Source organism: Trichomycterus rosablanca, chromosome 15 (assembly GCF_030014385.1).
Source record: "Trichomycterus rosablanca isolate fTriRos1 chromosome 15, fTriRos1.hap1, whole genome shotgun sequence".
NCBI classification, from domain to species: Eukaryota; Metazoa; Chordata; class Actinopteri; order Siluriformes; family Trichomycteridae; genus Trichomycterus; species Trichomycterus rosablanca.
The window spans coordinates 24,985,603-24,999,353 of NC_086002.1; the positions used below are offsets into that span (position 1 = coordinate 24,985,603).

Consider the following 13,751-nt stretch of genomic DNA (forward strand, 5'->3'; position numbering starts at 1 on the left):
TAATGTTTGTGTTCAGCTCAAGTGTAACCTGCCGACAGCAGTAAGTGGAAGGAACGAGACGGGTGCCATTGTCACTGTTAAAGCATAATGAGTAAAACTAGGAAGAACTTCAGAGAAGGCAATTAATTTCACAATGATTAATTAATAATAATTAGAACAGCTAATAGGTGTGTTTGCAGTGGAATTACGTACATGTTGCTTGGTGTATTTGACTAGACAAAGTGAGCTTGCATGATCACACCAATTATTCACTTGTGTTTATCAGCAAGTTTTACTTTCAGGTGCAGGTAAAACCAGGCTGTAGTAATTATACATATCTGTGAAGTTTAACTGTGTAATAGTTGTTCACCAAGTGAAATGGCCTACAGCAGTGTTGAATAATATAGTCTTTTTCCATGTTTAAATGAGCAGTTCATATTACAGCGCAATAATGTTTTAAACTGGCACAGTCCCTTTTTTACATGAATATGACCATGACCATGTCATATTCTTATTCAGTTGTATTCTGGACTCTGCAAAATTGCAGTAAAGTTGAATCTAATCTAATATTTGTTATTTAAGTAAAAAGAAACCTGTCTGTGTCCTTGTTATTTGCTTTAATTGCTTTTTTTAAATCATTTTAAATGTTGTATTGCATATACAGAACTTAACCTGATTTAGGATTGATGTATGAGTGATTCCAGTGTGATGCATAATGTCATAAATCAATATCTGATTTATTATAGTAGGCTTTCTTTGTGATATTAGAACATGATCTGCAGGACTGGTAGGTAAACTGCTGCTGCTTTCCTTGTCAACTCTTATCAAATGTATCAAATCAAACTTATTTACTAGATCAAAGAGGAGTTCCGTCATATTACGACAATTGCCCTGGAAGAGACGTTCATGCTTAATCTCGATGGGTACACATCACGTCTTCTGCAGCTAATGCGTGCCAGAGGAGGAGCTGCTGGTGCTGAGATGCGTCCTCTCCTATCCACTGTAAATGAGGTACTTTTTAATTTGACACTTTTACAATGGGTGTAATTAGCTCGAGGTGTTAAGTCCCTGTGTAACAAAGCTAATGTTGTTTCAAGGGTTATATGGACTGTAATGTACAAACACCACAATCATTTACTTATTAAATCATTTACTGATTATTTAATTGAAGGGGAATAAGGGTAAAACGTGGGATAAATGTTTGTAGGGTTAGTAGTGTTAATTTTTAACCAAAAAAGGTTTGTTGTACTTACAGGTTTGCACCAGGCATACAGGCAGCTGTGCTGGGAGTCAAAGGACCCGAGCACTGATGGTTAATGGGATTTATATAATTGTGATTGTCTCAATGTAATTGTCATAGACCAATGACTTTTTGATAGTGGTGAACTTAGGAAATGCTATGTTACCTATAGTTGGTTTGGTCCAAACCCTCATGAGTATTTAAGGGAAAAAAAGGAGTTTGTTTGGTTGGGCATGTGGGAGTTGTAATGGTGGTGTAATAATTGAGATGCACTGAAGTTTAGTTTAAAGTTTGTTTATTAGTTTAGGCCAGGTTTGAGTGTATGAATATCTTGGTGAAATAAATTTTTATGTTTAATATTTTGTACCTGTTTTTTTTTTTTGGATTGGGAGAAATAACACCCTGAGTTCCTGATCTTGAGAGGGGAGCTGTGCTATAACTGCCCTCATGCTCTGAACCCAACTTTCCAACAAAGACAGAGTGCAAAGACAAATTTCACTATGCTTTAATGTAGATGTGATGAATAAAGGCTGAATTATTAACGTCTCCTTACCATTGCAGAGTGTTGAGTAAAAAGGGATGCAGTTATCTGTTACCTTATCGAGTACCTTGGGGAACATCAAGAAGAGCTTTTTCAAGAAGATACTTACAGGATTACACACATACTTGTTTTATATTTAAAATTCCTTTGCTTTTTTACTTTTCAACATGAAGAATGAATGTGAGCTCCACGTGGACCAAACCATGAAGGTGCTTGTGATCCATAATCCAATTGCTGAGAATGAGTTGGTAGACGTGTCTATTCTGATAGAGGACAACCCGGATGTGGAAACCAAGCCCGGGCATGCATGCTGGTAATGGGATTGATCAATGGCCTCAAGTACCTTGAACCTTGAGTTTCCTGTGAAGCTGAAATATACATTTGAAAGATTCCAGAAACTTAATCTGGAACTTGATGGAGGAAAAACTGTACAAGAAGGTTTACAGTCTCAAGAGGAAGTTTAATATCAAACATGGTCACAGACTAATTTGAATTTGAATTGTTTAATAAACTATACAAAGTACAGAGGATCTTTTGTGCTTCATGTCTTTATTTTATTAAAACATGATTAATTCTACAATATAAATACTGAACCTGTGTAGGACAATATTTTTAAGTAAAGCTAAACTTTCCTGAATAAGTAATGGCTAATTGGTCATATAGATTAATTAATAGATCATACAATGTCTTATTTCACTTATATGGCTTTTATTGATACACAGCTGAGATCACTTTCACTTTAACCAAGATGTGTCTGACTTTGAAGTGTGTTCATGAAACGTTATGCTTTAGCAGAATATGACTTATAACGTCCCATTTCTCACAATACAGTGAAATATACAAACACATTTTTAACACAGATGTCACTTTATAAGACTTTATAAGTCAGTATTGTTCAGCACAGAAGAATCTGAAAACTTTTTTACTCAATTTTTAGTTATTAATTTGTTTAATGTATTCATTGTTTATTTAGTTAATCACTCATTCATGACCCTAACACCCAATTTAACAAAACATTAATGGCTCTAGCAGTCCAGGTGAGACATATCCACCTATTTTACTTACATTTTTTACTCTCTCACAAACACACTTCTGCAAAAGCTAGCAACAAACACAAGCGTTGTCAATTTATATATTACACATTCCTAAACACAATTTTACCTTCATGTTTTATTCACCCAACACCTCCTCCTACACCGCTGCAGGTGTTTTAGATGTTTTTTTTTTTTTATCCTAACGTGTCTCTAATGCTACTTTCACAAGCACTGAAAGGTTTCTAAAGCTATTTGTTTGTTTTATTTCAATTTCACTACTTTTACCTAATATGAATTCTTTATTATACACTGCTCTATTCTCCCACACTGTCTCATATCCTAGTATGGGTTATTTTTTGGGCTACATTTTCATGTCTCTAATGGCTATTTGTCACACCTAATTGTACAATATTAAAAAATGCGACAAATATGGCGATTATAGTACTTTGTAATAGGGTTAAGAGTTGCATAGAAGCCCTGTTGAATTTTGTGTGTGTGTGTCAGAATGCATATAAATGGAGCCACTTAATGCTGTTTAATGATAATAGTTGACCATTACACTCTCAGCTTAAACAAAACTTCAATCCTAACAATAATAACGAGACGATATTTTAAGTGTATCCAGAGCGGTAGAGAGAACAGAGTGGTAACACTCCCATAGAGAACCGTTGTAATGTTTTTTTTTTTTTTACTAATTTTACTGGAGTAATATTTTACCTTGGATATCTCTACTTTAACTCAACTACATTCTGTACCTTCTCCAGCACTTACATTAGACAAAATGAACTTGTGCATATTCACAATGAATTCATTAATGTATTACATGTAGGAATCAAGGTTATAACAGTTTTGGATTTTTCATTATAGTTTAGTTTTATTTCGTTGTGACTTTTTTCTCTCTAATTTAGTTAGTTTTAATAAGTTTTTATAATGGGTTTGCTAGTTCTTTTTAATTTTTATTATTGTTTTAATGCTTAGTTTTAGTTTAGTTTTTATTAGTTCTAGTATTAGTTTTAGGTTTTTTTTATACTTTGGGCCATTTTTCAGGTGTAGGATTCAAAAAGGTCAGAGTAAGTATTGTGTAATAAAAACTCAACAAAAGATACCATTTAAAAATGTTTTTCAAATACTGTTGAACAACCAACTGTCCACAAAAACTGTAACAGTCCACAAGATATCAGCCGTAAGTGCAAAATGTGTATAATACTGCTGCTGAAATGTAGTTGTTGACAGTTACCATCTTTCAGTCAGTTATTTAAAATGAGTCTGTTCACATGAACTGGTAAAAGTTCATGAATGTTAAGTGCACTATAGGGGCGCAGGGAGCGAGTGCGTAGGGAAGCTATCAGAAGTTCTGTTCATCAGAGTTCTGCTTCATGCACTTTTAAGAAACAAAAATTACCACAGAGACGCAAATTTACGTGACACAAACAGCTCAATAAAAATAGTTTGATTAAAAAAATCTCCTCGATTGTTTTTTAATCGCGATTAAAATTTTTAACGCTTTAATCGCGTTAATTACCGCGATTAACGACAGCCCTAATAATAATATAAACTAATTCATGACACATCAGAAAAACATCAACTTAACTTTTGCTGTGGTCATTTTGCAGGCTAGCGTGGAGAGCAGAAACGGAATGTAAACATGAAGTGCCGTCAGGGAGCCCAATCCCCCCAATCTCAATCCGCTCCCTACTCACTCCCCCTCTTCACTCCGCCTCTGTTTGCGCGTTCACGTGGAGGGTCCCTCTGTAGTGGAGTGTTAGTGAGGAGGGAGCGGATTGGGAAAGACCGCATGAGGTACAGTACGGTGCTCGAGTGGAAAACATCGATTTCATATCAGTTCACAATGCTCATGAATAAAATGATGAACACGAAAACGAAGGCTATTCTTTCTATAATATTAGTACGTTCTCGTTAGTTTTGTAAACGCCTAATACAGTTACAGTTAGTTATCGTTTTTTTTTTTTTTTTTAACAGCACCGGGTTTGTTTGGCGAGATCAAGGAGTGTAGCATCTCTCTCTCTACGGCTCTGAGTGTATTATAATAACTTTAAGAGTACAGTGACATTTTATTGTGTAATCTCCTAAACTCACCACATAGTGACAGTCGTGGACAAACCGTGAAAAACAAGTGACCAAAAATAGTAATATATTAATAAATATAAAAAAATAAAGTATTATAAACATGTGAGGCTATCTAGATAATGTGTATGACATATTCAGATCTAATATTTAAAAAGAAGAAAATTCTCTTAACTTGATAAGATGGGTGGCTCTTAAAAGAGCCGTTGGTTTGCCAGAGCGACTAAGGCGCTTTACTTGGAGCTGGTGTACTTGGTGACGGCCTTGGTACCCTCGGACACGGCGTGCTTGGCCAGCTCACCGGGAAGCAGCAGGCGCACGGCGGTCTGGATCTCCCTGGAGGTAATGGTGGAGCGCTTGTTGTAGTGAGCCAGACGAGAGGACTCACCAGCGATACGCTCGAAAATGTCGTTGACGAAGGAGTTCATGATGCCCATAGCCTTGGAGGAGATCCCGGTATCAGGGTGGACCTGTTTCAGGACCTTGTACACGTAGATAGCGTAGCTCTCCTTCCTGGCCTTTCTGCGCTTCTTGCCTCCTTTGCCGGCGGTCTTGGGGACGGTTTTCTTGGAACCCTTCTTGGGCGCGGCCTTCGCTGGTTCGGGCATGATGCTGCTGTTTCCTCTAGAACAAACTGCAAGTGACTGTAGACGCTCTACACGCCCGCTTTATTAACCCTGCATGCTGAGTAAGCCAAGTTGGAACACGTAACTCTGATTGGTCCAAGCTCCTGGGTTTCTATTGGACAGACAACATACCGTTCCACGCCCCCTTCTGCCCCATTCACTAGAATCTGTTCTTTGTTGTCTTTTCCCGCTTAATCTGAGGTCGATACATGTTTTAAAACCGAATATAAAAGAATCAATAGCAATATTTTATTTATCAATATTTTATAGTTAGGATAAATAGATAGATAATTTTTTGTTTGTTTTTTAAGCGAAGCATTCGGACACAATGTTTTACTGTATTTTACACAAAGATCGTGTTAATGATTGTAGTGTAATCTACAGTATAGCTGTACATTGGTAGTATGCAAACACGCCGTTTGAAGGCTAAACGAGAGATCTGATAGTAAACGTAATATTAACACTACTAATGATAACGCCAAGCTTTTAGGGCTACATAAGTGAACTGATAAAAAATGCATCAGTGAATGTGTTATTTTTATTTATAATGATGCTTTCAAGCTATGGGGGCTAAACGAGTGATCTGCACATCTACAAACGCATCAGTGAACGTGCTATTACTAAACACTAATAATAATATAATAAACAAGAAGGAATTTCTCTTTTGTAGAAAATATGGGTGGCTCTTAAAAGAGCCGTTGTGTTAGCGTGGAGGTCTGAACGTTTAACCCCCGAATCCGTACAGGGTGCGTCCCTGGCGTTTCAGAGCGTACACCACGTCCATTGCGGTGACGGTCTTTCTCTTGGCGTGCTCGGTGTAGGTGACGGCATCACGGATGACGTTCTCAAGGAAAACCTTGAGCACACCGCGGGTCTCCTCGTAGATCAAGCCGGAAATACGCTTCACACCACCACGGCGAGCCAAACGGCGGATGGCGGGTTTAGTAATACCCTGGATGTTATCACGGAGAACTTTGCGGTGACGCTTAGCGCCTCCTTTTCCAAGACCTTTGCCGCCCTTTCTTTTTTTTTTTATTTAATATTTTATTTACAATTTTAAAATCTTCCACAATTCAGAGTCCTTAAATAAAACATTCATTGTTCGTATTCTTTTCAGTTCAGTTCTTATATTTTTATAAACATTCTCTGCTGAAACAAATTGTTGGTCAATAGTCATTCTGCATCTTGTTTTCCATAATTTAGACTTCACAATACACAGTACTAACCACAAGAAGTCATGTTTATCTTTAGGCATGATTTCATCAAAAATACCGAAACAGACGGACTTCATATGAATTTTAATCTCAAGACCTAAATTTTCCATTTTGCTCCATACTTCTTGGGAACGATAACACTCTAGAATAAAATGTTCTAAAGTTTCCTCTGTCTGGCATTTTGGCATAGGGCACATGTTTGTCTTCACAAAACAACTCCACTTCACTACAGATCTCACTGGAAATCTCCTCACTGCTACAAACCATGTAATATCCCTTAACTTCTCGGATATTTTTTTACATAAGATATTATTTACACATTCTTTCTTTTCTTCCTCTCTAAGGCCTTTAAAATCCACTATATTACAATATTTCAATATTTGCCGCCCTTCCCTCTTCCGGACATCGTTACTGCTCTCGTCGAGATTAAGCGAGTCAATGCAGGACGAGCGTTCACAGCGAGCCTGTTATTTCCCTCTATTGGACCTAGTTGAAGACGATGGGGCGGAGTTAAGCAGCGACCGCCCACTGTGACCGCAGTTGCTCGGAGTAGATCTTATAGAACGTGCTAGTGCCTCCACTGTTTTTCACAGTAAATCGGCTCACGATCCATCCAATGTTTTCCACATAACTATTATTGTAACTGATGTACGCTGTGCAGTTTTTAGGAATGCTTTGCCAACAGGATAAAAAAGAAACAAACAAAGAAACAAAAGAAAAAAGAAAAAAATTCAACAGGGCTTTTATACAACACTAAAACCTATTATAATGTAGTAGATCCGCAATATTTGTCTCAGTTTTAATATTGTACAATTAGGTGGGACAAATAGCCATTAGAGACATGACAATGTAGCCAATAAAATCTATACCAGGGGATAATGTTCAGTTTATGATCAAAATGGTAGTTGAAATAAGAAAATTTAGAGTAAAATTTGAGTAAATTAGAGAGAGAGAGAGAGAGATGTCTGAGTAAAAAAAAAACTGAAAAAAAAAATTACAAAATGAAAACATTAAACAAAAAAAATAAAAAATGTGTAGTTGTAGAACTTACAGCACAAATGTGTAACACTAAATAAAATGAATGTCAGTGTATTGTAATATGTAAAGATTTTAGTCTATGACAAGTGGACAGTTAATATATATTTATGTATATATATATATATATATATATAAATATATATATATATATATATATATATATACACACACATAAAAATACATATTATACATACAGAGAAGAAAACACATACATACTCATACACACAGATTTAGTTTGTGTTGTCACATTTTAACGACGAGATGGGAGCCACGCTCCACTAATTGATTCTCCATAACATTATAATTACAGCTACTAGTACTATTACTGCCTATAATACTATTATTACAACAATGTATAATAGAAATAATGCATTATTATGAGTAATTATGATTATTTACAGTTAATATTTTACAATATGTTCAAAATTGTAATTGCTGTGTTAATTACCTATAATAGTATTTTATTATTGACATTAATACATTATTCTGAATAATAATTTACTCTACTACTCATAACGACTATATTACTCGTACTAACTTAATGCTTAACAGAACCCCGTAAACATACACACTATAAAAATTATTAATCAGTATGTTATAATACAATATTATAATTATGTGTTATAAGACGCCACCTGACAATCTTTAATCTGCTGTACTTATGTAACCCGTTTTTACTATTTATAACTGATAAACATAATTAACTTATAACTCGGAACCGACACACGCACACAAATAAATAAAAGAAAATGTTATGAAAAGTGCCCATTTCAGTGGAAGCATGTAAGTGGCTCTTAAAAGAGCCTTTGGGGATAACTGGATGGAGTGGGTTCGTTTAAGCACGCTCTCCGCGAATACGGCGGGCCAGCTGGATGTCCTTAGGCATGATGGTCACCCTCTTGGCATGGATGGCGCACAGGTTGGTGTCCTCGAACAGACCGACCAGGTAAGCCTCACTGGCCTCCTGCAGAGCCATGACGGCAGAACTCTGGAAGCGCAGATCGGTCTTAAAGTCCTGAGCGATCTCTCTAACCAGGCGCTGGAAGGGCAGCTTGCGGATGAGCAGCTCAGTGGACTTCTGATAACGGCGGATTTCACGCAGAGCCACGGTACCTGGCCTGTAACGGTGAGGTTTCTTCACACCGCCAGTAGCCGGGGCGCTCTTGCGGGCAGCCTTAGTGGCGAGCTGCTTCCTCGGCGCTTTCCCACCGGTGGATTTACGAGCGGTCTGCTTGGTTCTTGCCATCGCGTCTGGAACTCCGCACTTCACGAACTGTAGAACAGAATATGTTAGCTCGCCCAACACGCTCTATTTAAGTACCAGAGCCGCTCCGCACTCATTGGGCGTCTTGATTACGCTCTTTTCTCATTGGACGATCGTGCTTACGTCAAATGTCGCTTACTGGTCGGCGTTCTGCCGCTGCCTCGTTTCAAAAAACATAATATTTCCTCTATGCTGTTGGCGGGATTTATAATACTTTCCTTTCTTTCTTTGTGCTTTTAGAACACAGCTTACAATCGCATTTAAAGCATATACCTTTTTAAAAAATATATTATTGAATATTTCGTTCATTTTGCTTGTTGTTAGTTATTATTAGCATTATTATTATTTTAGTTTCATGTGTATTACACAAACACGTTTGTTGCACCACTTTTAATCGTCTATATTGTTGGTTTTGTTACTGCAAGTGATCTATAACTTGGCTAATGTATACATATATAGGGATATATGTAAAGATAAGATAGATAGGGAAAAAATAAATCGTACATATTGATTTGTTAATTTTAACGTGATAAATCACGTGTTTTATGCCGTGTGAGTCTATGAAACGATATTACATTTGTTTTGTTTACACATTAGCTGAAGAAATTGCACTTTTTCTGTGGAAATGGGTGGCTCTTAAAAGAGCCTTTTGGTTATAACACGAGAGCGACTTTACTTGGCCTTGGATGGTTTCTCGGTCTTCTTGGGCAACAGAACAGCCTGGATGTTAGGCAGCACACCGCCCTGAGCGATGGTTACACCTCCAAGCAGTCTGTTCAACTCCTCGTCGTTACGCACGGCCAACTGCAGATGACGAGGGATGATACGAGACTTCTTGTTATCTCTGGCGGCGTTACCAGCCAACTCGAGGATCTCAGCGGTCAGATACTCCAGCACGGCAGCCAAGTAGACAGGAGCTCCAGCTCCCACACGCTCGGCGTAATTACCCTTACGTAGCAGTCTGTGAACACGGCCCACGGGGAACTGAAGTCCGGCACGAGATGAACGAGTCTTGGCCTTAGCTCTAGCCTTACCACCGGTCTTCCTTTTTAAATATGATCTTTATTAAGACATGATTTTCAGAACAAAGTTATTATCATTACATTACAATCAGAACAAGATACAGAACACAGCAATAACACATACAAAACATAAAATCTATTACATACAAATTTTTACAACTTAAGTATCGACCATGGAAATTTTTTCTTAGCTTTAAGATCTTCAGTTCGCAACCGTCTTAAGTGACAAACAATCTGTTTAAAAACAATGTCAGCACTTATATTAATTTGGTCTATAATTATTTTGCATCTTGTTTTCCAAATCTTTGTATTCACCACACAAATAATTAGCCAGTAAAATTCTTCAATATTTGTATGTACATTATCAAAAATACCATACATTATTGTTCTCATATTTATATCAAAATCCAAATTTAATGTTTTTACTTTATTCCAAATGTTGGTGGTTCTTGTACAGTTCAACAAAAGATGTTCAATTGTTTCTTCTTCCAGACAACCATGTATAGGACATTTAGTGGTGGTGACATAGCAACTCCATTTCACAATTGTTCTAACAGGTAGTCTATGATTTATTATTAGCCACATAGTGTCTCTTATATTTTCAGAAATATTTTTAGAGAGTATGTTCTTTATTATTATCTTACTTTCATTTAAATCTATCTGTCTATACTGTAAGGTTTCTCCATGATAAAATGTATTAATTAATTTATAAATTTCTTTATTTGATAAGTTAATCCAGTCAATATTTAAGTTTGTATGCTTAAATGTGAAATCACCATAAATAAGTTTATAATAAAATACATCTTTTCTTTTCTTTCCTTTTTGTTTCAACCATTCAGATTCCTTTAGTATCCACTTAGCCTTCCTTTCCATTGCTTGTGCTATGTTTTTACAAAATGCAATTTTTAATTTAATGCCTAAGTCGATTGCTCCTAACCCTCCTTGTAACTTTGGTTTAAACAAAAGGGTTCGTTTTGTTACCTCCCTATTTGTATTCCATATAAATTTAATACACAATTTGTTCAGGCGATTAATACATTTTTCATCTGGTGGAAAAACAGTAGCAAGAAATAATAATTTAGATAAAATAAAGGTTTTAATAATATGTATGCGAGTTTTATAGTTAGAGCCTTTGAATTTGTCCAGTTCATGTTTCACTGACTCTTCTTTCTTTTCCCAGTTTAGTTCACGTGCTCTATCTTTAGATACATATATACCCAGTACTTTTATTTCTTCTTTTATATTAACTTCTAGATAGGGTTGTGTATTTCCTCCTATCCAAATACCTTCTGTTTTCATTTGGTTAAGTTTTGCACCTGCTATTATTTCATATTCATTAAAATAGTCTTTTAATATATTGTATTCAAATTGGTTTTTAATAAAGACTGTTATATCATCAGCATAAGCTGAGATTTTAATTATGTTGTTCTTAGAAAGTTTTATACCTTGTATTCTTGGGTCATGCTTGATTTTATTTAGAAGAGGGCTAATAGCTAGTACATAAAGGGCTGCACTTAAGGGGCAGCCTTGTTTAACTCCCCGTTCCACTAAGAAGGAATCTGTCAAAACACTGTTTACTTTTACTTGTGTCACAGATGTTTTATATAATAGCTTAACCATATGTATAAATTCAGGAGGAAACCCATAGTGTTCCAACACCAACCAAAGATATTCTCTAGATATTAAATCAAAAGCCTTCTTTTGGTCAAGAGCAATAATAAAATAATCGTTAATGTTTTTATTTGTCATTATCTCTCTTAAAGAATTCAAGTTGTCCCACATATATCTGCCTTTTATTGCACATGTCTGTTCCAATTCTATCAAATTGTCTAAATGTTCATTTATTCTATTCATTAAAATCTTAGCAAATATTTTATAATCTACGTTCATTATTGTAATTTGTCGCCAATTATCAAAATCATGTGGATCTCCTTTTTTAAAAATTAAGTTAATTACACTTTGATAAAAAGATTCATGCATTTTGCAGTTATTTATTCCATCATTAAAAGCGGATGCCAATAATTCCCCCACATCTTGTTTAAATAACTGATAGAATTCGGTGGGTATGCCATCTGTGCCGGGAGATTTACCTTTATTTAGTTGTTTAATGGCAATAAGAGTTTCATCACATGATATAGGTCTTCCTAGGTCTTCTGAACAATAAACAGTATCTTTTGTGCATGTACTCAAAAAGGACCGCACTTTTGTAATGTCTACTTCTATTTTTTTATACATCTTTTCACAGATATTTCTTATTAATATACATTTTTCACTTTCATCCTCAATTATTTTTCCCTTATCATTTCGTATCCCGGCAATATATTTATTTGATTTTCCTTCTCTTAATTGTTTAATTATATTTGTAATATTTGCTGGTTGATTTATGTCATGACCTGCTTGCATTTGAGGGCTTATAGTTAGTTCATCATTAATTTCAGTTAATTTTTTTTTAATGTCATTTAATCTATTCTCTTCTTCAGAGGTCAACCCAGATTTTGTAAATAATTCAATATATTCATCCAACAGTTTATCATAAATGTCGTTATTTTGTTGATGCAATTCCCTACATTTTCGTTTAAAAAACATTCTAATTTGTTCTTTTAAAACTTGCCATAATTCAATATTTGATCTTGTTAATACTTTTAGTTGTTTTATCCTATTAATTTCATTTTTAGTGTCGGAGATAATTATTTCTTCTTTTAAACAACGAGTATTTAATTTCCAATAACCTTTTTGTTCATATCTATATAATAATAGTTTTACATTTAGAGCTAGGTGATCAGAATCAACTAACAGCTCAGTTTTATACGATTTGACATGTATATTTTGTGATACATATATTTTATCAATCCTTGTTTTAACTGATTTGTCCATTCTAGTAAAGCCAATATCGATCGGGTAAATCTGTCTAAACGCGTCTTTTAGCTCTGACATTTCACATATTTTGTTTAAAAATTTACCATCCCTAGATAAAGGTATATCCCTATACGGTATTCTATCTTTTAAGTCAGAAATTATATTAAAATCTCCACACATTATTACGGGGAAACCAACATATAGTATCTCGAGAAGTTTATGTAGTATTTTCATCTTACCTGAACGATCTGTGGGTGCATAAACATTTATGATTCTTATTTTTTTATTATTAAAAAAACAGTCGACCAAAAGTAGACGACCCGGCACAAGATGTCTAGTCTTAATTATTCTTACTGTTTTTTTTTTAAAAAAGATTCCAATTCCGTCGGCTCTATCTTTACCTATTGATATAATACATTCTCCTATTGTCCATAGTGAAGACATTTTTTTTACATCTTCTAAAGTTGTCAATCTTAATTCTTGGGAACATATTATATCACAGCGTTTATTCATAAATTTAGCTATTTTTATATTCATATTTTTATCAGATTTCATCCCTCTTACATTTATTGATATTATATTCAATGTCATTTTAAAATAATTTAAGTGTTACGTTTAATACCTAATGAGATCATTCAGGTAAGATGTCAACTAACAATATTTAGTCTGCATCTTTTACTCGTTTACTCGTGTCCGCTATAGATGAAATTTTTTTACGTCTCTTTTTTGAGATGCCTTTTTTTTCAGCCACTATGTTAACTGTGTTAGGTGAGTTAGCTTTTTTTATTACTGTTTGAACAGAATTTTCATCATTCATTGTTGTGGTGTCAGTTTGTCTTTCACCTGAATCAA

The 13,751-nt window shown here is 35.1% G+C and overlaps 4 protein-coding genes across 4 annotated transcripts; all 4 read right to left on the reverse strand.

The window, feature by feature from the left end:
* Nucleotides 1–5,059: 5,059 nt before the first annotated feature.
* On the reverse strand, nucleotides 5,060–5,487 carry LOC134328412 (histone H2B-like). Its single transcript, XM_063009510.1, has one exon. It carries the CDS (start codon nucleotides 5,485–5,487, stop codon nucleotides 5,113–5,115), a length of 375 nt encoding a protein of 124 aa, XP_062865580.1. The 3' UTR covers nucleotides 5,060–5,112.
* Nucleotides 5,488–6,229: 742 nt separating this feature from the next.
* LOC134329102 (histone H4-like) lies at nucleotides 6,230–6,502 on the reverse strand (the record flags this gene model as incomplete). Its single annotated transcript, XM_063010350.1, has 1 exon — nucleotides 6,230–6,502. A coding segment is annotated over one exon (273 nt), but the record flags the coding sequence as incomplete, so codon positions are not given.
* Nucleotides 6,503–8,577: 2,075 nt separating this feature from the next.
* On the reverse strand, nucleotides 8,578–9,003 carry LOC134328921 (histone H3). Its single transcript, XM_063010162.1, has one exon. The coding sequence runs from the start codon at nucleotides 9,001–9,003 to the stop codon at nucleotides 8,593–8,595; it is 411 nt and encodes a 136-aa protein (XP_062866232.1). The 3' UTR covers nucleotides 8,578–8,592.
* Nucleotides 9,004–9,673: 670 nt separating this feature from the next.
* On the reverse strand, nucleotides 9,674–11,506 carry LOC134328413 (histone H2A-like). Its single transcript, XM_063009511.1, has 3 exons — nucleotides 11,489–11,506; nucleotides 10,201–10,277; nucleotides 9,674–10,081 (listed from the first exon to the last, which is right to left on the reverse strand). Exons 1-3 carry the CDS (start codon nucleotides 11,504–11,506, stop codon nucleotides 9,694–9,696), a joined length of 483 nt encoding a protein of 160 aa, XP_062865581.1. The 3' UTR covers nucleotides 9,674–9,693.
* Nucleotides 11,507–13,751: the final 2,245 nt, after the last annotated feature.